This window comes from Microplitis mediator, chromosome 10, assembly GCF_029852145.1.
Source record: "Microplitis mediator isolate UGA2020A chromosome 10, iyMicMedi2.1, whole genome shotgun sequence".
Taxonomy (NCBI): Eukaryota; Metazoa; Arthropoda; class Insecta; order Hymenoptera; family Braconidae; genus Microplitis; species Microplitis mediator.
Genome location: NC_079978.1, coordinates 6,682,973 through 6,709,852, shown reverse-complemented (window position 1 = coordinate 6,709,852; position 26,880 = coordinate 6,682,973). Strand labels below are relative to the sequence as shown.

Below are 26,880 nucleotides of genomic sequence, written 5' to 3'. Positions count from 1 at the left end.
AAAATTATATGCTAATAAAAATTTAAACAATATATATTTAGTAATATATGTAATAAATGTAAATAAATGAACAATGTCAGCGGTGGAAGACATTAATAATACAAATTTTCAAAATTTAGAATTAAAATTACGCGAAAAATTTGCTCAGCTGCAATTTAAAGAGGTAATGTACACAGAAATAGATAAATAAAGTTATAATAAAATTACTGTTATGAATATTTTAAGGAAGAGCTCAATAAATGTCAAGCACAATTGACAGAAAACGAAAATATAATTTGTAAACTACAAATAAATTTAGAAAATGAGCGAAGAAATTCCGAGCAGCTACGAGTTGAATTAAAATCAACAATGGAAATAATAACACAGTTGGAAAATGAAAAAATAAGAGGGCAAACGGAATTGATGCATTTGCAAATGAACTGGGAGAACGCACAAATTGGACGTGAAAATTTAATAGATCAGGCTAAAATAAATAAAATAGAGAACGTACGCTTGCAGCGTGCAAATAAAATTCTGGAAGCTGAACTTGCTGAACAAAAAATGGTCAACAAATTGATCGAAAAATCATTAACTGATTTGAGCCAACAGATTAATAATTTGTGTCCCACAATTTTTAGGTTTGTAATTAAATCCTTCGGCTTTTTTATTTCATTAAGGGTATTCTCAGACAATGCCCCCCATTTGTTAAAAATATGAAATGACAACTGTCGTAATCGTATTCAAATGTTTTTTAATAATTAAAAAAAACATTGAAACCTTATTTGAAAAAAGAACAACGTAGTAGCAATTTCGCCGAGATATAGAATTTAAAAAATAAAATTACTGACAGTTGACATCAATTAGAAGTTAAACGAAATTTTTTGAATAAATTTTATCCTACGAAATTTGAAAATTCGAACTATAAAATTAACATGGATTTTACTGAAATTTATCTAAAAAAATTTTGTTCAACTCTCAATTAATATCAACTATAAGTGATTTTTTATAATTTACATCTCAGCGAAATTGCTACTGCGTCTTCCTTTTCTCAATTAATTCTTCAATTTTTTTTTAATCAATTGATAAAATTTTGATACGCTTACGACAATTGAGTCATTGAAAATTTTTAAAAAGTGGGAGCGGGGCACTGTCTAAGAATGGCCTTAATTATCAATAATTATATATCTTTTTAAAACTGTCTACAGTAATGTCGAGAGTTTAAAAAAAGAACAAGAGTGTCTTCGTAAATCTTTCAAAGCAATAACGCAATTAAATTACCGTATTGATAATATGGGACATAAAATTCTTGACAAAAGTAAACATGATAACAAAGAATTAGCCGAATTGCGTGAAAAATTATCACAATTACAAATAATGTTGGCTTCTTATTTACCACGTGCTTCAAACCCGCCAAATATAAAAGTAAACTATTTTATTTCAGTATATACTTATATTAAACAACACATTAAATTTATTTTATTACATCAGGCATGTCATGGATTAAGAGAATTAACAGAAAAGCTCGAGGATAACAAAAAGATGGACAAGAAGCTCGATGAGTTGTGCAAAAAATTAGAACATATGGAGTCGACAATTTCCGATGAGTAAAAAAAATGATAATTACTTGTAAGATTAATAAATATTATTAATTGATGACAGGTTAATGATTAATTAAAACACATGTTAATAGGATTAATATAAAATGTATTATAATTATAATAATCGTCGTCGTCGATTTATCTTTAATTTGTTTTAATAAAATTGCTTAGTTGAGTCTAGATGAAATAAAACAGTAATTAATGCAAAAACAATTATTAAAGCGCGCAGAGACTTTATCAATGAACAAATAAAAGAGATCTTCAATAAGTGATTGTACATCGGCCTTAGTATTATTCGTTGAATTGCGCATTTGCTTAGTTTTTTAATTTTTTTTTTAACGTCTAGGAAGTTCTGACAGTAATAATAATTAATAATTATTATTATAATAATAATATCAACGCAAGAAATAAAGATATTTGTTCTATATCATCACATCACATTACAATTGTGATTTGTTTAAATTAATCAACAGTCATTAAGCTGAAACATCACAATATGTTACGGGTTAATTTTGTGTAAAAGCTATGATTAATAATATTTTATAATTATATTAGTTATATAAAAATGAATTGTAATTAATTTTAATGATAATTAATTATAAAATAATTTTCGGTGTTAATAATTTATCTCTCTTTGAGATTTATTTATAGATTTTTTACAAAAAAATCTTACTTACAAGTGATGTTTCGTCATAATCAAATAAATTTTATCATTTTTTTTCTTTTTTTTTACTTTTTTTTCTTTATATAATTAAAAGGAAGAATAATTATTTCTTACGGTATTACAGATGCTTTGTTTAATTGTTTTTTTTTTTTTTTTTTTTATAAATTTGACAGTTATATCATTGTACTATCGAAATGAGCGAAAGTTTTATTGTAAAATGTTTGTAGTTTTATTTTATTCACTTTTTTTCTTTTTTTTTTTTCTTTCAAAGTCACATCTACCCGTAAGATGTCATAACATTTAATAATATTAATTAATTAATAATAGTAAAAAGAGTTCTGTGCAAGAGTGGATTTGGTCAACGGCAACCATCGTCCCCTGTGTTCCCGATATATATTTTTTTTTCTTTTTTTTTTTTTTAATTAAAATAATATTACAAGATTGTGATTTTAATTCGTTAAAAATGATTAAGAAGTTTCGAATAATTTTAAAGCTCTGAGGCTGATATCGCACTGCTGTTTATTGTAAACCGCAACTGCAGCCTCCGAGTTTTTTTTTTTGAGTTGATGTTATGATTGTTGGTGGTGTTAATTGAAGCTTGTAAAAAAATTTTTTACAATTAAAAACGGTAGACATCGAGGTGGCCTTTACAATAATAATGTAGGGTCAGAGTATAGTACATCGTGAAAGCCAATTCGGTGGTTTTCTCGCTGGTTCTGATGCTTTTAATTGATTTCCTCCGCTTTTTGGTGGATTCGATGCCTCCTATTAATAAAAAATTTCATTTATAAATAATATATTATCTACTACTAATAATCACTAAAAAAATTCTCACACGAAATCATAAAATTAAATATTTTTGGTAATTATGTAAAAGTAGAATCTTATTTATTATTCCCGACAAAAAAAATTTTTTTTGTAGATTTACTTTTTTTGTCAGAAACAAAGTTCCATTTTTTTTTTTTAATTATTAATCTGCTGAGTCAAGTGATAAAAGTTGATTAAAAAAAAACTTTACATAATTACAAATATTTTAACATGCAGAGAAAAAATAAAATGATATGAAAACGAAATGAAAGCAGTAATAAAAGCAATTAAAATTTCCAAATTAAAAAGCACATTTGTCAAAAAAAAACATTTAACATTTAGCCAATTGAATTTTACCTTCTTCCGTAATAGACCCGCACCACAAACAGATAAAGACATAAGGAACAGAGAAATAATAATTAGTAAGTAATTCAATATAAAAAAAAGAATGAAAAAAGTAAAATATGACGCATTCTATCGATGTGAATAAAATGAAAGATTTCACAGAATGATAAAGCCAGTGACACAAATTCTATGTATTAAATTACTCTAACTACTAAGAATAAATAACCGCGAACCAATAATTAACACTTAAAAATTTATGATTTCACAACGAAAATCATTTAATTATTCATTTTTCTCATATTTTAAAAAATAGCTCAAGAGATTTAAAATCTTACCAATTTTTTTTCCATTTTAGCTTTAATATCACGTGCTAGGGTGTAAAAAGCTTCCTCGACATTGATACTTGATTTAGCAGAAGTCTCCATGAATTTAATACCATATTCGACTGCTAATTGTTCGCCTCTCTCTTTCGACACTTGTCTCCTGTCAGTCAATTCACATTTGTTACCTAGCAACATTTTTTCGACATCTGCCGATGCGTTTTCTTCAATGTTACGAATCCAGTTCTTAATATTCTCAAAACTTTTTTCATTTGTTACGTCGTAAACAAGCATTATGCCCATCGCACCACGATAGTAAGCCGTTGTAATTGTACGAAACCTTTCCTGTCCAGCAGTATCCCTACACAAATAAAATCACAAGTAATTAACATAATAAAAAATTCCTTGATGCATTAAAAACAAATAAATTTAATTATTAAAACATTAATTACCATATTTGTAGTTTTATTTTTTTACCATCTAGTTCAATTGTGCGTATTTTAAAATCGATTCCTGTAACAAGAAAAATTAATTAAACTTTAAATATTGGGCATTAAAAAAACTAATAGATATAAATAATTAATGACAGATTGAGCAATAACAATAGTAAAAATAAGATTTGTCATTAATGTGATCATTGCCGGTTGATTAATAATTTATCTTTGTGTGCGCGTATTTATATATAAATATAATGGATATGTATGAGTATAAGTATGAGTATGTGTACTTAATATAAGTATTTTAATACTACAGCTACTATTCTGTGTTCTGTAAGAAAAGTTTAATTATGCATGTATCATAGAAACTTATATATTAACGATACAACGTAGTCTTTGTTCATCGTATCGGTGCATTACTTAATTGCAAAACTCAGCCTACTTATATCTAATATTTGATTCTTAAAGAAAAAAAAATTATTAATCCTGTGAGAACTAAAAAAAACATCACTGGATGGTTTTTTATGATACAGAAGTTAGACGACGTCTAATAATTTTTGGATTTTTTTTAAAACTATAAATTATAAGAAAAATTATTTGAAAAAATTGCACCTACAACTTTTTTAATTTTCTACACGTGCATATTATTAGTTTTTATTTTTTTGTAATTGATGTGTCGAAAAAAAAAATCCGAAAGTTTTTAACTGTCTGTTGACTTGTGATACTGGTTAGCCATCGTTTAATAATTTTTGGATTCTTTTTAAAACTATAAATTATAAAAAAAAAAAAATATTTGAAAAAAATGCACCTACAGCTTTTTTAATTTTCTACATGTGCATATTTTTAATTTTTAATTTTTTGTAATGGATTTGATGAAAAAAAAATCCGAAAGTTGTTAACTGTCTGTTGACTTGTGATACTGGTTAGCCATCGTTTAATAATTTTTGGATTCTTTTTAAAACTATAAATTATAAAAAAAAAATATTTGAAAAAATTCCACCTACAGCTTTTTTAATTGTCTACACGTGCATATTTTTAGTTTTTATTTTTTTGCAATCGATTCGTTGAAAAAAAAAATCCAAAGATTGTTAACTGTCTGTTAACTTCAGAATCATGGTTTTTTTTATCAATAAAAATCTACGACATCCTAATTAATTAATCCTACGAGATTGTAATTTTTCAATAAATAAAAAAAAACATTATTATTATTATTGTAAAATAAAAAAAATATAACCGTCAAGGGTGTGCCACTTGAACAATAACAACACAAATATTTGATGGTAATTTTTCATAATTTAAAATAACGGATTATTTAAATGACTTAGCAAGATCAAGTTCATACATAATATGAATAATAATTGTGTAGTAAACTGGGTATGAGTCTAATCGGATTAAAGACAATAGCAAGTAGTAAACAATAAATAAATAAATCAAATAAAATATCATACATACCAATGGTGGAGATAAAGGTTGTGTTGAATGCATCTTCGGAGAACCTGAAGAGCACACAAGTTTTTCCGACACCCGAATCTCCAATTAGAAGCAGTTTAAATAAATAGTCATATGTCTTTGCCATTATTAGTTATTGATTATGATATATATCTATTGGAGAATAAAAAGTATAAAATGTTATAAATAATAGGATAAAATTTTGAGTAACCTCAATATTGTTATTTAATCACCACTAAACACAGAGTCTACACTTGTCGCATTTGACACTAAACTGCCCGTCCCCGTGCCCGGATGTTTCGTATCTCGTAGCTCTTGTCGTCGTTATTCGTTACAACCAACTTACAAGACACTAAATATATGTATATATATATAATACATACACTAACAATTAATGACGATGATGGTATGATGTTGTATCGATATCGATAAGTATGATGCTATCTCCGTTCTCTAGTTTAATAATCAATTGCGTCGATTCTCGATTCATGAACTACATTAAATTATATGTATAAGTATATATATGTATATGTGATGAATAATTAAAAACGACGTACGTTGTCTAGATTCTACAGGCAAGTTGAGTTTACAAAGAGTCTAGACTTAGATTACTGCACACTTGTGGTTAATAAAGAAAAAGAAAAAAAAATTTAATGATGACAAAAACTCTTGATGAGTGTAGTTGGTAGTGTCTGATGACTTCAGACAACACAGCAGCAGCAGCAGCTCCAAAGATGCCTAAATGTATGTATTGTAACTTTTTATAAAAAAAATATACTGGACTGGGAATGTGAATATATATTTTGATATATTTTTACAATGAACAATGAATGTTTTCTCGTGTAAGAAATGTATCGTCGTGAACTCTACATTGTATTTAAAATTTTTTTTTATTTGAATTTCAGTTGATAAAATCATTTGCTGTTTCATTCATGAGTGTGAATGTAGCAGATAAGAGACAAATTTTAAATTACAAATAAATAAATCAAAAAATTTAAAAAATGCACATACTGATTTTCAAGTTTTATGATTGCGCATTTTTTTAATTTTATTCGATTTACGTTTAATTCACTTATTTCAAAATTTTTAAAATTCACAGTTGTCAGTTACATTCACACTCATTTTCATTCAGAAATTTAAAAAATTTTTGAATAAATAATTAAAATGTCAGTAGAATAAAAATTCGAAAATGCGTATTTAGATAATTTAAAAACCAGTACTCGCATTTTTTATTATACTAAAGTTAGCCGATGTTTGATAATTTTTAAAAATTTTTTTTACACACTAAGAGCCAGTTTTTCAAACCAGGTTTATTTTTAATCCAGGTTTAATTATCATTGCTGGTATATTTATATATTATTAATATATAGATTTATTAGCAATATTAATTAAACCTGGATTAAAAATAAACTCGGTTTGAAAAACTGGCCCTAAAGTATAAAAAAAAATATTTTAAAAAGTTGCACCTAAAGTTTTTTTAATTTTCTACTTGTATATATGTTTAGTTTTTTTTTTTTTTTGTAATTGATTTATTCTAAAAAAAATCCGAAAATTTTTAATTATTTACTAACTTCAGGATATCATTTTTTAAAATTTCATTATTTGAATTTATTTATTTATTTAAAGGCGGGCAGAACTAACCGAATTTTCAAATTTTACTTTTCCACTTAGATTTTGAGTAATTACGTCACTCGAATGATGAAAATCTTCCGAAAAAATTTCTCTTACACTTTTTCAGAAGCTACAAAAATTGCTGTAATAACAACGATAGTAAAGTTAGCGGACATCTTAAAATTTTTAAAACTTTGTAATAATAAATTCAAATGTTTATAAAATAAAAATAAAAAAATGCATGTTTAGTCAATTCAAAATTCAGTACATGCATTTTTTAAAATTTTATTACGTTAATTATTTAATTTTTTCATATGTAATTAAAAAATTGTCGTATGTCTGCTACATTTACACTCATTAATAACAATTGATCAATAAATTAAAAGAAAAGTAAAATTCAAAAATTCGGTAGTGCGGCCCACCCTTTAAATTTCTAGTGGCACTGCTACATTCACACTCGTCACTGTTTCAATGTTTTAAATTTACTGTCTCTAAGTTGGTAAGATTTAACTGTATGTAAATAAATACACACAACGTGCTTACTTGTTTGCTGTCAATAAAGTTTAGCTGGAGGTGAAAAAATAATAAAAACAATTTTTTCGTAGTCTGTTAAACAATGGAAGAAATTTATCAATCGTATACAGCAAATGCTTCTGCAAAATTAAATATTGCTGAGTATTTTAGTCAATATCAAGGTGCTAATGAACAATTACGCACGACTATACCTATGAGTAAAGAAGAATTAGCCGAATTGTATGAAAGTATCAGGTAAAATTTATTTTATTGTTAATTAATTGAGTAGTAATTATTTTTTAGTTAAGTATTTATTTATTTATTTTTTTTTGCAGTATTGATCAACTGGGGATTGAGGAGGAATCAGCGGTTACTGGACACCGACGAGTGACACCGAAGCGCGAAGCCAAGAAAATAACAAATGACACAAATTTACAAACACTAGCCAAATTAAAAGAGAAGTACATGGATTATTTACCAAAAGTATTCAGACCCTCATTGAAATATCAAAGTGAGATAATAGTTAACCACAACGATCCGATAACGACTGGTCCTAAAGCAGTACCTGGTAAAGATTTGATTATATTTTTACGAGTATACGATCCATTTGATTATTTTAAAAAAGATCATCCTCAAAGACGTCATCGGATATCGTTGATGCACGTGATAGGAGTACTGGGTTGTCAAACGCTGGCTGATTTGCGTGATAAAATTCACTGTATATCCGATACCTCTGTTACATTAGAAAGTAGTAATAATCCTCATGAGTATACCGAACTATCAAACAAAGAATTATATAAATCATCATTTTTTTACATTGAAAACAAGTTTTATAACGACATGAGAGATCCGCAAAACCAGGACAATAGTTTACCGATACGCGAGTGGGCTGAGAAACGTAACTTGGGGCCATTCGAAACAGCAAAAATGGAAGACGTCAGAATAGATTCACTAGTTGTTAAATTTGGATACCCTTGGGTATACCAACATCAAGGAAACTGCGAGCATTTGATTGTTTTCAGTGACGCGAGATTCGTAGCACGTGATGACGACTTGGCAATTGCTAATTATCCAAGAGTTTATCGGGCTAAACCATCTAAGCAACCTTCATGTATGATCTGCGAACGAATTGTCCAGTGGATAACATTCGACAGTGATCGAGTACCTCATGATTCATTTTTCTTTTGTGATAAATGTTTTTTGTCATTTAATTACAAAGACGATAAAAAAATAGGTAACTTTAAGGCCTATCGTTATCCTTATGATACTGAATTAATGAAAAAAGTTCATGATTGCTTAAAAGAAAATAAATAAATAAATAAATAATAATTAAGTATTTTTAAATTAAATTGCACATTATTATTGTTCTTTATTTTATAAACCTTTTAAATTTTTTTTTCGTATCAAATTTTCTAATTTTTTCATATTATTTTTAGCACTTTGAGCATTTGGATTTATTTCTAATGCTTTGGTATACATTTCTTTAGCTTTATCCAGTTTATTCCAGCGATGGTACAGCACACCTGTGATTTAAATATATTGTTTATTTAGTTGAATACTAAAGTACCTTCCATGATACCAGTATCGAAACTTGAAGGTTCAGTATCTCTACAGACAGTCGAAAGAAGATAATTTCAGTCCAATGCCGCGAATGAATATTAGCGAGCGCGTAAATTGTGAATGCCTTCAGTCAGCAGGCAGAAACAAACTTGTTTCGTCCCTTGGGAACAAACAATACTATATATATTATACACTAAGAGAGGAAAGTAGGACATTCCAACCCGTGTGTTTAATTGGCAATTGTCTACCTGAGCTGAAGGCGAACACGTGGATTGGGACGTCTTACCTTCCTCCGTGGTGTGGATACGATTTTTCACCAGACCTGCACTTGAAACTTTAAATTTTTGCCTCTGTTTAAGAGAAGAATGGCGCAGGTGGTAATTTTTATCACTTGTTTTTCTCTCCTCCGGGCGAAGATCGTTAACTTTCATCCCGCTGTGCAAAACGAAGTTTCCGCTTCCGTCGAGGAGAAAAGTAGTATACACTCATTGGGCAGTAAATAAGAAAGCCTCAGATCACATGTGATCTGAGATATTTCTTACTTTACTGCCCTAGGTGTGTAATATACTATTCTCATGAAAGAAAAGAACTTCTTTCTTATAAACAGGACAGGAATGTAAACTTTCGATGCGGGTATGGTGAAAAATAATGTTTCTGCCCGCTAACTGAAGGCTTTCGCAATTTAAACTTCGATACTTGTCATTTGTTTAATCTTCTGACTTTGTAATTAATTTTTATAAAAATTATTGTGAATTAGTATATTACACATCGAGGGAAGTAAAGTAAGAAATGTCTCAGATCACATGTAATTGTTGGCCGAGGCGAAGCCGAGGTCAACAAACATGTGATCTGAGGCTTTCTTATTTACTTCCCGAGGAGTGTATGCTATTTTTCTCCTCGACGGAGGCGGAAAGCGGCAACTTCGTTTTGCACAGCGGGACGAAAGTTGACGCTTTCCGCCCGTCGAGGAGAAAAATAAATAGTATATGGGGCATTCCACGCCAAATCAACCACTTTTGAATTCGACCCCTTTAATTTGGCTGAAAATTTTTTCTCTTTTCCTACCCTATCAAAAACGTTTCTCATAATTTTTTCAAATTTTTTCACCCAACCGAAAAAAAGTTATAAATTTTTGAAAAAAATGGCTTTTTTTATTTTAAATGGCTATAACTTTTTCAAAATTCGACTGATTGGAACGTTTTTTTTTTCAAAATTTTTGTTTTTAAATGTACTTTTTGAAAAAAAATACAAAAAAATTATTGCAACCTATTTTCATTGTTTTTTTGTAGATTTTTAGAAAAAATCAAAAATTTTTCGATGTTTACCATTTTTGATTTTTGATTTTTTTTTTTTATATGAAACTTTGACATTTTCTGCAGATCCTCAAATTTTTTCAGAGTGATGTTTTTTCGATTTATATTTTTTTTTTTCCAATTGAAAAAAAAAATTATTTACAACTAGCCTTATTTCTCATAACACCATGCTTAAAATTTTTGAGAGTGCTCAGAAAATTTTCAAATTTGGAAAAAAAAATAAAAACAATAAATTTAAATGGTAATGTTCGAAATAATTTGAATTTTGTTCGAAAAATCAAGTTTAAAAATAGAAGGACCTTCTGAATAATTTTTTTGTATTTTTTTCTGAAAACTACATTTAAAAACGAAGAAAATGAAAAAAAAAAGTTTTCGTTTGGGCCATTTTTGGACAGATGCTGGCAATTCAAAAAAATTCCTTCTACACTCATTGTTTTATGGTTAAAAGAATTTTTTTTTTGAATTGCCAGCATCTGTCCAAAAATGGCCCAAACGAAAACTTTTTTTTTATTTTCTTCGTTTTTAAATGTAGTTTTCAGAAAAAAATACAAAAAAATTATCCAGAAGGCCCTTCTATTTTTAAACTTGATTTTTCGAACAAAATTCAAATTTTTTCAAACATTACCATTTAAATTTATTGTTTTTATTTTTTTTTCCAAATTTGAAAATTTTCTGAGCACTCTCAAAAATTTTAAGCATGGTGTTATGAGAAATAAGGCTAGTTGTAAATAATTTTTTTTTTCAATTGGAAAAAAAAAATATAAATCGAAAAAACATCACTCTGAAAAAATTTGAGGATCTGCAGAAATGTCAAAGTTTCATATAAAAAAAAAAAATCAAAAATCAAAAATGGTAAACATCGAAAAATTTTTGATTTTTTCTAAAAATCTACAAAAAAACAATGAAAATAGGTTGCAATAATTTTTTTGTATTTTTTTTCAAAAAGTACATTTAAAAACAAAAATTTTGAAAAAAAAAACGTTCCAATCAGTCGAATTTTGAAAAAGTTATAGCCATTTAAAATAAAAAAAGCCATTTTTTTCAAAAATTTATAACTTTTTTTCGGTTGGGTGAAAAAATTTGAAAAAATTATGAGAAACGTTTTCGATAGGGTAGAAAAAGAGAAAAAATTTTCAGCCAAATTAAAGGGGTCGAATTCAAAAGTGGTTGATTTGGCGTGGAATGCCCCATATATAGTTTCTGCTTAATTATAAATTGCAAATGACAATTTACGCTTACGCTAATAGTTGATCACACGATTGGTCTTAAAATTAATTTGTTTCTGACTGGCTGCTGGCAATGAAAGTTCAAGTTCCAACGCAAGTAATCTTGAAAAATATAGTGCAGCTCAGGATTAAACTCAATTTCAGACTGCGGGTGATGTCAGCCAACTTCACCCTGGTCTGAAATCGTGTTGTTTCATCCCTCGTCACACAATATACTATTATATTTAAATAATTTGTTTTTAAGTACCAAGATTTGTAAATATTGTAGGATTTGTTGGCTCTAAAGCAGCAGCCCGTTTAAATTCTGCTTCAGCTTTTTCAAAACGCTCCAACTTCCCCAGGATATTAGCGATATTTAAACGAATTGTCGCATCATCGGGAAGTAATTTCGTGGCTTTTTCACCTTCTCTCAATGCTTTCTCTTGCTTACCTATACCAGTAAAATTTTTAAATAAATAATTAAAGACAAAGAAAATTAAATATTAAAACATTACCCATGTCATCCAGGATTCTGATAGTATTTATCCACGCTCTCCGATGCTTTGTGTCTTGTCTAAGAGTTTCCGTCCATGCTTCTAATGCTCTCGTGTAATTCTTTTGCTCCAAATACTGTAAAGAACATTTATCAATAAATAAAAAAAATTATTCTATTTATTTTAATTTAATTAAAAAAAATACCAGAAGGCCTAAATTGTAGTGACAGTCGGGACAATGACGTCTGTGCGATAAAGATGTTTCATAACAACGCTTAGATTCTTCAAATTGCTTGAGTGCAGCCAACACGATCCCTAAATTCATCCAGGCGGCTGCAAAATCCGGTCTAAACTTTAATGCATTTATAATAAAATACTTGAGGCGTATTAAATATTAATTAAAATAATTAAAACATAAACTTGAACTCACTGCAATCCAACAGCTTTTTTCAATAAATCTTTAGCTTCTTGATATCGCTTTTGATTGTTTAGTAAATTTCCAAGATTATTCATCGCTTGTGCATATTGAGGATTCAATCTATCAATTAAATTAATTAATATAATATAAATTAATCAAAGTATTTTTTTAAAATATTGACAATTTACTCACCGTAAAGCTTCAAGATATTCAGCTTCGGCCAAAGTCATATTACCAGAATCTGCTGCATTTTTGGCAACATTGTAATGCACCTTAGCATTAAGTGGACATACACTCAGTCCTGAACGGAATAATGAATGTTCATTTTTCCATTGATCGCTACGCACCCACGAACGTGTGAACCACGTTATTACTAGCACCGTATACATAATTAAAGGCATCCGTGATCTATAAAATCTACGTGATAATTTTTGTAAACCCATAACAACAATAAAACAGTAGCCTGCTGATGGAAGATAAAGGGTTCTTTCAGCTAATACAAATCCAACAGTAAAAAATAAATTACTAGCTGGTAAAAATGGTATTATCAACATACATAATCCAAGTGATACATATCTGAAACGAAGTTAAATTAAAAATTACGGGTGTGCGAATCGGGTTCAATTTGAATCAAATGGAAAGTATCTATTCGATTCGAATTTCGAATTATTCGTAACTTGTCAAATTACTCGATTCGAATTGAGAAAATTTTGGTCAGCTTTCAAATACCAAGTAGGACACTTGACTTTGTGACATCTATAAGATGTCAGTTTTTAGGCTGTTTTTTGACGTATCTATAAGGCACTAAAATGTTGACAAAACGATCAAAAATTTTTGTCACTGAAAAAATATCTGCTTAAAAGACTTGACACAAGTAACGACAAAAAGTAAATTACAAATATTCGTTAAATAAGTCATCTAAACGATGTTTAAATTGGAGTGACTTTTTTAAGACAGGAAAAACAACACAAATTTTCTTTGTCTCCGGAACCAACATTTGCATGTATTATTTATACAAAAAAAGGTGACTTTGAGACAAAAAAAATTTGTCTTATCCTTTTAAATGACATCTTAAAGTTGTCTCTGTGCTACTTGGGATATTAAATTTTTATTGATTCGTGTCTGAGCTCTATTTACCTCTGACAAAAATTTGGATTAATGGAAAAACTATTACAATTTTAAGTCATTCGATTCGAAGTTTGAATCAAATAGTTCGATTCAATTAGATACGAATAATTCGTAAGTTCAAACTATTCGTATACTCTTATTAAGAATATAATTAAACAATTATTTTTTTTCATATTAATTATTAAACCTTACCTAGTATCTCTGTAAATTTTTTTAGTTAAAAAATATTTAATAAAAAACACTCCAAAAATGATCCACAATAAAATAACAGGTAATAATCTCAATTCAAACGAATTAATAATAGGCACACATCCCATTGACCAATCAAACGACAACCACTGTGGACATATCAATAGCCACAAATTCAACGACCAAATATATTGATAATTAATATAACGCATAAAAATGTTATTTATAAATGAAGATGGATTATCAACTGGTTGAAAACTCGGAGCAGAGTAACCCATCAAGTTAAATCTTATTGCCAATAAAAGCCCACATGTTATAAACAATACTATGCGTACTAAACATTTATATTTATTTTTTTCAATAATATTTTTAATAGACTCCTTCTTTAAAATTAATATAATATCGTATATATTTTTTTTATTAACTATTATCAAGTCATAAGCGTAACAAATACCCTGTAAATATAAATATTCTTATTACATTACTTTAAATTGATTATTTAATACTAAGGCTCATATTTTTGAGAGGATAAATTACACATCAGTTATTTTTTTATGATACTGAAGATCGCCGACATTTAATAATTTTGGATTTTTAAAACTATAAATTATAAAAAAAAAAAAAAATTGCATCTATAGCTTTTTTACTTTCCTACATGTGCAAATTTTGAGTTTAGTTTTTTTTCAACAATTAAATTTAAAAAAATATGCGCTTATAGAAAATTTAAAAAACTGTAAGTGCATTTTTTAAAAATATTTTTTATTTTGTAATTTGTCGTTTTTAAAAAATTTAAAGGTAATTAGACGTCGGCTTACTTCAGTATCATAATTTCAGGATCATATTTTTTTTTCTTCAGTGTAATTAATTTAAAATGTAATTAAAAAATTAATTCAATACTTACAATAGCAGTAATACCAATTTCTTTGCAAAGCATCGCATATGTAATACATAATATACACATCAACAAATTTTTAATAAGAATAATTAAATTTTTTTCATAAATACAACGACTGTAAAATAATACTGATAGCCATACAAATATTGCACATAAAATATCCGCTCTACCAACAATACCTGCGACCTATTAATCAAGTAAGTGGTTAAATTATTCATTTATTGATATAAATAAATAATAATAATATAAATACTCACAGCTTCACAGTGAATAGGATGTACAGCAAACAACGTAGCAATATAAAATGCCAGATGCCTCGCACTTTTGTCTAATAATTTTCTAAGTAAATGATAAAATAACATACACGCAGACGTATGAAGTATCAAATTAAAAATATGAAAATCTATTGGATTAAGAGAACCGCGTAACCATCGTTGAAATATAAACGTCAAAACAGTAAACGGTCTGTAAGATCGATGGCTCTGTTTATGAGTGAGTTTATTGCCCCAGAAATCATTTTTCACTAAATTTTTGAGAATTTTAATTAGTGTTTTTGTTGATGATGATGATGATGATGAGGGTGACAACGCTGATAAAGAGACATCAGGATTATTTAAAATTGCCGGGGAATCATCGAAGACGAATGATCCATTCCAAGAATTTATGCAGCAAAGAGACGATATGAAAATTATAGACAGTGCCAGCTTTGGTGGTACAGCTAAAAAAATTTTGTGTAGTCAATAAGTTATTATTGGTATGATAATAAATATGAAAATGTAAATTTATAATTTATGCGTACCTGGTAAACAGTTAGCCTTAATTTTCATAGTTTTAAGGGCGGCATTTATATATATTATTTAAGTAAAAATATAATTTGCAGTATAATTTAAACATTTATAATTAAATTGATAAATTTATGAATAAATAATAAGCAATAATAATATTTATAGTTACGATGGTTTATAAACTACGAATGCGAAAAAACATAATAAATTGTACAAATAGTCAACAACACAGGAACAGAGATAAGAAGACAGTGAACAGGTCTTTTTGGTCAATAAAAACTGCCACCTGGTGTGCGGTGTACGCTTATATATGTATATATTACACCTACATAATATACAGGAACCACATACTCATGGATACACCCATCATACATTCACAATTAAATTGATTTTCTTTAAATATATATATGTATGTATGTATATGTCATATAACTTATGTATCTTTATATTTATTGTTTATTTTGTTTTTATTATCGGCATTTATCAATAATATAATTTGGTCTTTTTAATTTATGAAAAAGACTTTGACAATAAATCTATAGATATGTATAAAATATTTATTTCTTTACGCATAATATGATGGGGGAACAATAAGATCTTGGAGTATACACAATTGTTCTTCGGTGAAAGATTGTGCATGCGATGCCCAGCCGTCGTAATGTGTTCGCTTAAAATCACCCAGAGTTTTTCTTATCGTTGACTGTAAATAAATTATCATTATTTTTATTTGTTACTGATCATATTAATTATGCTCGAGTGATTATCGATATGAATTAAATTATATCGTTAGTTGGGTGAATTACTCAGTCTCCAATCTTTTTTTTTTTCAGGAATTCTGGACTAGACAATTAACAATTTTCAAATTTTTTTTTCAACAATTCAATTAAAAAAAAAAAGAAAACTAAAAATATGCACTTATAGAAAATTAAAAAAACTATAGGTGCAATTTTTTGAAATATTTTTTTTTTTTCTAAATTTATGATTTTTAAAAAAATCTAAAAATTATTAGACGGCTAATTTCAGTATCATTACAAATTAATTTTTATATTTATAATTATTAATAAAAATATGTTGATTTTTGGTAAAGTCCCAATAAATTCATCTAGTGTGAAGAAGTAAATAATTATCTGTCATTAAATTTTGATAATAAAATATTTAGGTGGGGGAGAGGGGGTACTAGTAGGCAGTTGGCGATCGGAGTATAAATTTTTTGTTTTATTACTTACTGGAACAGGTTGAGGATCATTGAGACGCATATTGAGATATTCGAAAATAGAAGGCACATATTTCGGTACGTCATACGGATGAGCCCGTATAAATGCGCATAAACCAAGTACACCAGCATGCCTTATCCGAAGATCATTTGGATTTTTAATTTTTATTTTTGATTTAACTTTGAATTCATTCTGTAAATAAAATTAAACAAAAATCAATACCTTCAAAATCATTAATAAAATAAAATAAATTACCAGTAGAGCCTCCTGTTCGTCCAGAAAAGCACAATGAAGCAATCCACACAAAACTTGACCAGCTTTCTCTCTGACTTCTAATCTTTCATCAGCAAGAAGCCGCAAAACAATTTCTTGAATCCGTTCAACCCAACTTTGATTACTTACAATAACTCCCATATTATGAAATACAAATACTTCAATAAAACTGAGACAAGTGGCTCGTGAAGACCACGAAGAAGCTTTGGAAATATCAAGTAGTGCATCTAGTATTGCATCTATGTCCCGAGGAAGTGTTAAAGCCTGAGCAATAGATGCCAATGAACGCGTACATGTTGCCCTCAACTCGTCATCAGTATCACAGTTCTCAAGTTGACATAAAATTGGTAGTAATTTAGCACAGCCTGGTATTATCCCATTAGACATTACTAATGAAGAATTTATCAGCCATTTACAAATTATTTTTAAAATACTTATATCATTGGCACGCATAAGTGTTGTCTGTTCGCTTCCAGTAGTCTCGAAAACATCAGCCAACTCCAGTAATTTCGGTAAAACCCGATCCATCAATTCTTGAGCACGTGGAGTTGGACGATTTGCTTGGAATGTACCGGCATTGTAATCAGCCATGAATATCATCATTAACAATGAGCCAAGTGTATTTCTTACATTTTGGAAAGGATTTGCCAGTAGTTTTTTTTCTACTCTAACTAAAAGCCGCTCCATTAACTCAACAACCCGCCACGACTGCTGTTTTAAAGCTGACTGCAAGATATACAAGCGCTGGCATTCATTGAAAGACGATGAACTTTCAAATTTAGGCTCTTCCATCAAGCACTCGAGTATCCAGTGATGTTTATTTGGATCACGCTGTGACAATGACGCGGCAAAACAAAATTCCCAGTCATGAATAGTCTCAGTAGTGACATTGTCCAATGCTGTTTTAATTATTGGCGTAAGTTGCTCCCAAAATTTAACAATCATGTCGAACGGCCAGTGTTTGGATCCACGTATCATACCGGCAATTATTTCAGCAGCGCAACGTTGGCTGCTCTCTTGTTTCTGCTCAACCAGCGATTTTAAATGTGGAATAAATAAATCCATATGACGAATACCGTAATTACTAAATATACCTTTGTACAATAGAGCGCGAGTTAAATTAAATTTATCTTTGCCCTTTCTCTCTTCAATACTATTAAATTTAAGTAACTTGTCAATATTCGAAGGCTCAGCAAAAAAATTTGCTATCAGTCGTTCAGATTCTGTGAGCTCATGACTTTGCGGGTCAAGATTTGGTTGCATGGGCGGAGAGGCATAAACTTCAACTTTACTCGCTTTGGTATAAAAACCAACGTACCGTTCATGGACAAATCTGTCTTTGTTCCACTGGTCTTCAGTCAACGGACGTGATTCGTAATTGTACTGTAGCCATTTGTTGTCAGCTCTCAAGCCTGGTTTTAATTTTCCAACCCAGGTGCATTCAGTGTCTTCAGGTCTTTCTTTCTCTTCAGGAATGTCGATAGTAATCTACAAATAAATTAATAAAACCTCCATAAATTATTTAATTTACCTACAGTTTAAAATAAAAATAAATATAGTCAATTACCTTCACATGTTTACGTTTTTGTTGACGCAAAATACACGCGATCATAGAAGTTGCAATTTTTCTTTCCTCTAATGAGTCGTGTATCAAAGCGTTGAGATAAAAATTAATAACTTCTGGTGGATATGGACGATCTAAATGAGCAATGTCTTTTATTAATCGCATTCCCATTGCGCGCTGTCGCCAATGACAATTTGATTGAATCGCATTTAAAATATCACACATAAGATTATCGTAATTTTCAAAATTATCAGCTTCTTGTTTTTTAAGCTCACAGAGTCCGTCATTTATTTCAGTGTCATCCGGTCTAACTACTGAAGGTTTTGGCGCGTAATTCCATAATTCAGTGGCTACTTTAACGCATTCGTCGGGTACTTCAAGTTTTAATGCCACTGTTGACAATCCGTTGCTGATTATGTCTAACGAAGCACTTTTTAAGCGAATTATTGACATTTTCTCAGATGGTTTTGCGACAACGAGCGCTGGCCAAAGGCTTCGCAGGAATGACCAGTTGCGCGTTATTATCATCGCATTTGGTCGAGGTCCCAAAAGTAAAAACAGTAATCCCTAATTATTAATTAATTGTTTTGATTATTTAAATTTAATTGACAATTTTATAACAACTGTAAGATTTTAAATTATTTAAATATTATATACCTTGTGCGCTTCATGATACTCATCTGGATCTTTGGTTAAAAGGTCGAGAATATGTGGCATGAAAATTTTACGGGAGTAAGGAAAGAATGGAAGAGCTTGAAAAATAAGTTCCTGTGAATGAATTCGTAGACTTGTATATCTATTCGTTGCCATTTCGAATAATTGTAACATAATATGTTTGTAATAATCAGTTAGATAAAAAACGCGTGAATAAGTTCGTAAATCGTGTTGCAATTCCGTGCGTTCCATTATAAAATCTGGTAAAACTTTTTTACGTTTTACTAATTCGTCTTTCAAGTCAGCCTTTATTTGCTTCCAGTTGGCCCACTGTCTTCGATGTTTCTCAATTGAGCGACACTTGCCAAGCAGCAATAAGCTCCATATCTATTTAAATAAATGGGTTTTATTTATTTTAAAAAACAAATAAAGTCACGGAAGATTTACCTGAACTAGATAAAATAAACTCTTTGTATCATCTTCTGAATTTTTTAACATTGCAGCCTGTAAGTCTGTCATTATTTTCGACATACACTGACGTACATTACTACCATCAGGCATTTTCACTTCACCCTTAACTCCAACAGTCGGAATAAACATACTCGATGCCATTTCTTCAGTTATTTCTTCTGCTGGAGGCGGTAAATAGTCGCCACAGCCATCGAGAATCGAGTGAATAATATTCAAACTTGTCAAGAGATCTTGTCTGTAAAATAAAGTAAGGATTAGTACAAAAAAAATTTTAAATGGTTGATCCTGCGGCACAACCCCAAAACTTTCCGGTGTTTTCGAGCTCAGGAAACTCAAAAAACTTTTAGACCGAAAGAACATACATTTCACGGTTCTGTAACAATTAAGCCGAAGACAGTTCAACCGAGGACACTTCAACCGAACGACAGTTCAACCTAGCGACATTTTAACTGAAAATAATCTGGACCCCCTTATTTAGGTGCCCTCTTATCAGGGATTTTTTGTCGGTTGAATTGTCGTACGGTTGAAGTGTCGCTGGTTGAACTGTCGCGGCACCACATTTCACTGGAAAGAAATAATTTTTGTCCGACGATATCTTTGGAAGGAATCAACAGATTCAAGTATTTTTGACGGCAATTGAAAGAGCTCACCAAAGCTTAGAACTAAATACATTTGGAGGCAAATCGGGCTAGTGGTTTATGAGTTGTACGAAAAAAACCTAAAAACAAAATTTTTTAATTTTTAATTTTCGTATAATCCGTAAACCATTTGACCGATCGACTTCAAAATCTATTCAGTTTTAAGTCTTGATGAGCCCTTTCGATTGCCGCCAAGAACGTTCAAATCGGTTGATTCGTTCCAAAGATATCGTCGGACAAAAAAATTTACATACACACACATCTACACTCAGACACACCGACGTGCATCTAAAAATGGTCAGAAAAACTTTCTAGGACCTCAAAACGTCGAGATCTGATGAAAACTCGATTTTCGAAAATCGGACTGAAATCGATAACTTTCCTTTTTTTGAAAATTTTAAATTTTAATAGCGAAAAGTTAAAAAATAAATAGATTTCAAATCATTTTACCGTGTCATACTTGAACTTTCATTGGTGCAGTACTCTTGGATCTTAGCAATCTCAATAGGAATAAATTTCGTAAAGATATGCTGCATTGTTCTAATTTCTTCTTCACCAGGTACATACCAGTGCATCTCAAGACTACTAATGTCAGTGCCTTGTCCCCAATCCAAGATATAAGGATAGCTAGGATCATTAAAATCTTTTCCATTATACCTAAACTCGCGAGTTTGTGCAATATTTGACAATGACGTCAATAAATTTCCCAATATTTTACTGGCCATCTTGCTGCCCTCCCGAGACTTCAAGTGCAAGGTTTTATCAAGGATATCAATCAAAGTATCCATGTAAGGTAATAAATGATTCCCCTGAGTGCTGATAACATTAGACAGGAGTAGCATTGGGTACAGCAGTCGATCTTCGACAGTTTCTTCTTTGGCAACGTCACCTTCCTCCAGAATATCAAGTATAGACTGCGAAATAGTAGGCAATAATGATCTCAATGTCTCAACGCCGTTTATACGCGCGAAACTTTGGCATAGTGACCCAGCCAGCGGTCCAGAGACACGTGTCTCAAGAACACGCTCAGATACAAATGCACGTAGTTTATGCAAAGCCGATCGGAATATATCGTCGCTGGTACGAAGCAGTAAGACAGTGCAAACAGACGTCAATGAATACTCAACCATTGTCTCAAGTCTCGTCTTCATTCCAATATTTTCTTGACTCTCATGCGATACGTATTCCAGAGTACTCGATTCAATAAGTGAAAAAACCCGGTCAAAAAACTGTAGAACAAAGTCTTCAAGTTGTGACGTCTCTTCACAAACAAGTCGTTCATCGTCATCGAGCAGTTCTGAGGCAGCAGCTTTTGAGCAGTCGGTAATTGGCATTACCATCGCGTAAACAAAAATTAAACGAAAAGTTACGTATGATTTTTTAATGTCATTGGCATCAATACCAGGTAGGGATGAAAATAAAAGCGATATTATTCTTGACGGACCCTCATTGTAAGTGTATCCTTCATTGACGTTTCTCTTTCCTTGAGCCATCGGTCGGGCAATGGCAGTGACTGCCATCATTGCGGCAGTCAATTTGTGCGGTTCTGTTAGAGAATCTAATGTCGAATACAGACGTTCAATCACGCAGGGAATAACCATATTGGGTCTCACTGTGGCCAGCAGACGGAGTACTTTGCATGTCATCATGACACTTGAGTGTCCAAACATCGCAGTCATTGCTACAGGCATCATGCACTTAACAAAAGCATCAACATCGGCATTTGTCAACTTATGGGTGTCTGGAGTTGGTAGCTTCCACGTGCGTTTTCCAAAACGTTCATTATGCAGACGCAGAACAAACTGCGAGGCGAGTTTGCTCAATAAATCTTTTAGCTTTTCAACCCACGGTCCACTATTGGCTTGATAAAAATAAGTCTCAGTGGCCTTTAATAATTTTTCTAAGTAAACTTGTCCACTAGATCCATTGCCTAAAGTAGCGACAATCCACTCGGCAACGGACTGCATACCGAGCTCATGAGTTCTACCACCAAGAGTTTGTTTATATGTTACCGGTAAATTTAAATTACGCATAAAGCGAGTATACATCAGAGGTATATAAGGCTCCCAATCAATGTAACCGATGTTATTCCATGCGAGTTTTGACATCAACATCATCAGCGAATGCTCCCACGAAGTGCCATTGTGAAAAATCTCCCAGAGTTTCATGAACTCTTCAAACCAAAGTTTGTAACCTACATCATGATCTTGCGGCAGCATTTGAACGGGCAGAAAACATTCCAAAAATGTAAAGGTTTGATCCATTTGTGGGGAGTCAACAAGACATAACTTGGGTCGCAATTCGTCTAATATTTCTTGAGTGGCCGTAACCTTTTTTATTAAAAAACAAATTTTAATAAATTTAAATATTAATAAATCGACCAACAATTGCTGGCAATACTCACGGGGAAATAAGTCTTGGCATCATGAACCAAAGAATGAAGTGTCTTTCCCATATAAATAGGTACGCGTTGCATACCTAATATCACTTGGGACCTTTTGTTTCTCTTCATCGTACGAAACATCAAGTCATAGAGCGGCCTCCATGGCAACTCCAGCTCGGTTGGCGCAATCAATTCTTTCTTCCTAAAAAATTATCATGACATCATCCATAATGACTTGGTTTAAAAGAATAAATATTCTCACCTCATTAAACTCGTCAGTGTACTGCTGAGTAAATTAATTAGAGACGGTTCTAAACTAGGAATTATTATCAACTCATACATCAATTTGATAAATAAAATATGATCATCTTTAGTAAATCGGAAGTGATAAAGCTTCAAGTACCTGAAATAGAAAGAGTCATCAATGCAATTTAAAAATAAAAGTATCAAGATCTAATTAAATAAAATAAAACAAAGCAAAGCAAACTCTTACATTCGTAATTTTAAAATAGCCAGATAACAATCAGGTTGAAGACGTCTCAGCATAATAGCACGACCCAGCTGGCCTTTGATGTCTGCCAACAGGACCTTGGCTTCCTCGTCCAATTCCTCGGTATAAGGCAGCAAATTATTATACTTGCATTCAAACTGATATTGCAAACTCAAGCTGTCTGTTGATGACTCCATCATAATATCGTCCTCCTCTTCACGTTGAAGCAACGTATCGATAACACTAATCATTGTCACCTCCAATTGTTCTTCTCTTCGTGTACTTATAATTTTATTTTATTATTTTCTTTAATTAGCAGCTTTGGATTATTAACAGAGACAATTATCTGTGTGTCCTATCCTATATAATCTGTTGACTATTAGGTTATCTATTGAATGAGTTTGAATGAACACGCAAGACTAACATCCAATGGTGCATTGTAAGCATTATTTAACATGCCAAGACGAGTCGATTATTTCCATTCATTTTCATCGAGTCACGTTTTTCGCGCTAGCAGCCATATTTAATGGACGTTTATTTATTACAATACAAATACATATACATTATACATACACAGATATATTTACGTATCTGCGACGAAGGGACGAATTAAAATTTTTTCATCTGCACAAACAAATATATGCGTGTGTGTGTGTGTGTGTGGGTAAATTGGAGAAAGTTACCAATCACTAGACCACTAGACTAGAGTGCTGGTGTATATCATATACCAGTATAGCTATCCCACTACCTAACCTACTTCATGTGTGATATATATGTATATATTTACAAATGTCATGTCGTACACTTCAAATGAGTCATGCTCGAAGCTAATTAAATATGTGATAACTGATAAATGATAATTGTTTGGAAAATTTTATTTTTTAATTCATTATTTACAAGCAATTTTAAATTTTAGGAAGTAATTTATGTTGATAAATAGAAATGGAAATTTGGGGATCTAAATGTTTTAGGAGTTATGGTATTTTTGAGTATTTGTAGTTTTTTTATCAGGTAGAGAATTTTAACTTGACTTTGATGCATAAAAAATGACGTGAGTTGATAAGGATTGACCAATTGTAGTTTGAATTGAAATTTACGTGGAAGAGTTGACCAATCACAAGTGATTTTTGAACCTGAGGAAACGGATTGTAAAGAGCGCGAGGAATAAATAGTCATTTTTAAATTTCAAATATTAAGTGAAAGCCCAATTTAGAGTGCATTCCGAAGTGCACTGCGGCTCAGCAGCATACCGTGCAAGTGCAGCATGATTTTTGCGCGAAACACTTGCGTGTTTTTTTTAATATTTTAAATATTTTTCTATCATATTCTGCCGCCATTTTATTTTGATGTACGATTTTTAATTTCCTCCAGTTTCTAATAATTTATTCTTCAAATATTTAAAGTTACCGCGCGAATAATGAGAATAATTAATAAATTATTGATGAAAATAAACAATTTCGAGTATACTTTTTAGTCTAATTAATATAATTATTGACACAAATAAATTTTAATAAAATTATTGAATTTCAATTTTGAAATTTCGCGCTAAGATGGCGCTACTGCGCGTTGCTGTTTTCAACGTTCAAATTTTTGCTGAAGTGGGGTGCGGTCGAACGATAGCCAAATCGATTGCTTTGTATCAACTGGCGGTCCAATAGCGACAGCCAGTATCATCAACAATGGCAGTAGTAATCCAGAACCTTTTTTACGTTTGAATTAAAACACAGTATTGTGGTGTCGTGTAAAATTGTGCAGTGATTGTAAAATTTATCTTTGTTTAATTTAAATTGTAAAAAGTGTCTGTGGTGCAGTTAAGTGTTATGTGTTCAGTGCTAGGGAAAAGTGTTAAGTGTTCAGTGCTGGTGTAAAGTGTTGCTGATGGCTGATGCTGATACTTCCAAGTTCCTGAGCAAAATTATCTGGTATCGTCTGGTGGAAAATAGCAGTTAAGTGACGTTTGTTTAGCTGGAATACACTTGGAACAATTTAAATTAAATCTCCAAGTGTATTAGGATACCCTTCTGCATATTATTTCCCCACCAAGGTTTGTTCAAACACTTTCGTGTTTTTTTTTTTTATTTTTTAAATATTTTTCTATCATATTCTGCCGTTTTATTTTATGCCATATTATGCCATATTATGCCATTTTATTTTGAAATACAATTCTTCGTTTTTTTCCAATTTCTAATAATTAATTTTTATGACCGTGAAGTTAGCCGACACCCGCGATTTTTAAAATGAAAAAAAGCTTATAACTTTAGAAAAAAAAAAAATTTTCAAATTTAAAAAAAATGCTCGTGTAGATTTTTCAATTTTCTAGACGAGTATTTTTATAAAAAGATTAAAAAATAAATACTCGAGGTACAATTTGAAATTAAATTTTAAGATTACTTATTTTGTATTCAAAAAGTTTTACAAACCTCATTACTTTTTGATTTTTATATATAATTTTTCGAAATCTACACGAGTATTTTTTTTATTTTTCACTTTTCCAATTTTTTAATCTGGAAATTAACCGTTTTCGAATAAAATGTCTTGTAATTTAAAAGAAAACAAAAATTTTGAAATTTCGAAAAAATACTCGTGTAGAGTTTACAATTTTCTAAACGAGTATTTTTTTTAAACGATCAAAAATACTCGAATTGTTATTTTAAATAAAAATTCATAAATTTACAATTAATCAAAAGCTAATTGGTTTTTAAAATTTATAGTCGGAGGCTCCCGTATTTATGACTACGAGAGTGTACTTAGGACAGAATTAAAAAGCTTTGACGCTGTTTACAAATTTTGAAATTTCCACTTTACATGCTAAATGAAAGGAAAAATTTCAAATTCAATTAGCGAGTTCTTAAAATTAAAATTAAGGGCTCAAATTTTGTGGGAAATTTTTTTTTTATGTCTAGAACAATATTCCGTCAATGGAGCAAAAAAAAAAAATAGTCGTTTCAAATGAGCCACCCTACACGGAAAGAAAATTATGGGAAGTTTTGCTATGCATTATGGGAATGGTTCCCATAATGGTATGGGAATAGTACCTACACTACTATAGGGATGGTTCCCATATATTATGGGAACCATTCCCATAATAGTATAAGAATAGTTCCCATACCATTATGGGAACCATTCCCATATCATTGTGGGAACCATTTCCATAATGGTATGGGAATCATTCCCATAATAGTATGGGAATCATTCCCATACTATTATGGGAATGGTTCCCATATTGGTATAGGAACTATTCCTATAATATTATGGGAACTATTCCCATAATGTTATGGGAACCATCCCTATAATATCATAAAATTTTTTTTTTGCACAATAGTGTAGAAATTTCCCAAAATTTGAATTTTCTTGAATGTTTTGTGCTGACAAAAAATTCTTGTTAAAAATTTTAATGTTTTTTTGCCAAATACGATTTTTTTTTTCAATCTTTGAAATTTTGTTTTTATGTTTAATAATATTTCTGTGTATTGTAGAAGTGAT

At 30.4% G+C, this 26,880-nt stretch overlaps 5 protein-coding genes across 6 annotated transcripts; 2 read left to right on the top strand and 3 right to left on the bottom strand.

Moving 5' to 3' along the window:
* The first annotated feature begins 38 nt into the window (after positions 1-38).
* LOC130675901 (leucine zipper protein 1-like) lies at positions 39-2,513 on the top strand. The gene is made up of 4 exons (XM_057481802.1): positions 39-163; positions 226-617; positions 1,185-1,401; positions 1,468-2,513. Exons 1-4 carry the CDS (start codon positions 74-76, stop codon positions 1,585-1,587), a joined length of 819 nt encoding a protein of 272 aa, XP_057337785.1. The 5' UTR covers positions 39-73; the 3' UTR covers positions 1,588-2,513.
* Positions 2,514-2,637: 124 nt separating this feature from the next.
* Positions 2,638-5,743, bottom strand: LOC130675902 (ras-related protein Rab-8A). The gene is made up of 4 exons (XM_057481803.1): positions 5,603-5,743; positions 4,166-4,226; positions 3,729-4,074; positions 2,638-3,006 (listed from the first exon to the last, which is right to left on the bottom strand). Exons 1-4 carry the CDS (start codon positions 5,724-5,726, stop codon positions 2,908-2,910), a joined length of 630 nt encoding a protein of 209 aa, XP_057337786.1. The 5' UTR covers positions 5,727-5,743; the 3' UTR covers positions 2,638-2,907.
* A 458-nt stretch (positions 5,744-6,201) lies between these two features.
* On the top strand, positions 6,202-9,072 carry LOC130675900 (snRNA-activating protein complex subunit 3). 2 transcript variants are annotated; one of them, XM_057481800.1, is made up of 3 exons: positions 6,202-6,343; positions 7,816-7,978; positions 8,059-9,072. In XM_057481800.1, the coding sequence occupies exons 2-3, from the start codon at positions 7,827-7,829 to the stop codon at positions 9,035-9,037; spliced, it is 1,131 nt and encodes a 376-aa protein (XP_057337783.1). In that variant the 5' UTR covers positions 6,202-6,343; positions 7,816-7,826; the 3' UTR covers positions 9,038-9,072. The 2 variants fall into 2 exon arrangements, with proteins under 2 accessions (XP_057337783.1, XP_057337782.1); XM_057481799.1 differs by lacking the exon at positions 6,202-6,343 and having other exon boundaries at positions 7,734-7,978.
* Positions 9,047-15,946, bottom strand: LOC130675894 (protein O-mannosyl-transferase TMTC4). Its single transcript, XM_057481790.1, has 10 exons — positions 15,725-15,946; positions 15,183-15,643; positions 14,932-15,111; positions 14,034-14,485; positions 12,906-13,289; positions 12,726-12,833; positions 12,501-12,642; positions 12,317-12,431; positions 12,070-12,252; positions 9,047-9,246 (listed from the first exon to the last, which is right to left on the bottom strand). Exons 1-10 carry the CDS (start codon positions 15,750-15,752, stop codon positions 9,098-9,100), a joined length of 2,202 nt encoding a protein of 733 aa, XP_057337773.1. The 5' UTR covers positions 15,753-15,946; the 3' UTR covers positions 9,047-9,097.
* A 57-nt stretch (positions 15,947-16,003) lies between these two features.
* Positions 16,004-24,072, bottom strand: LOC130675892 (proteasome activator complex subunit 4-like). Its single transcript, XM_057481788.1, has 10 exons — positions 23,401-24,072; positions 23,170-23,310; positions 22,929-23,109; positions 20,975-22,854; positions 19,863-20,121; positions 19,419-19,802; positions 18,765-19,328; positions 17,180-18,685; positions 16,937-17,116; positions 16,004-16,410 (listed from the first exon to the last, which is right to left on the bottom strand). The coding sequence occupies exons 1-10, from the start codon at positions 23,646-23,648 to the stop codon at positions 16,276-16,278; spliced, it is 5,478 nt and encodes a 1,825-aa protein (XP_057337771.1). The 5' UTR covers positions 23,649-24,072; the 3' UTR covers positions 16,004-16,275.
* Positions 24,073-26,880: the final 2,808 nt, after the last annotated feature.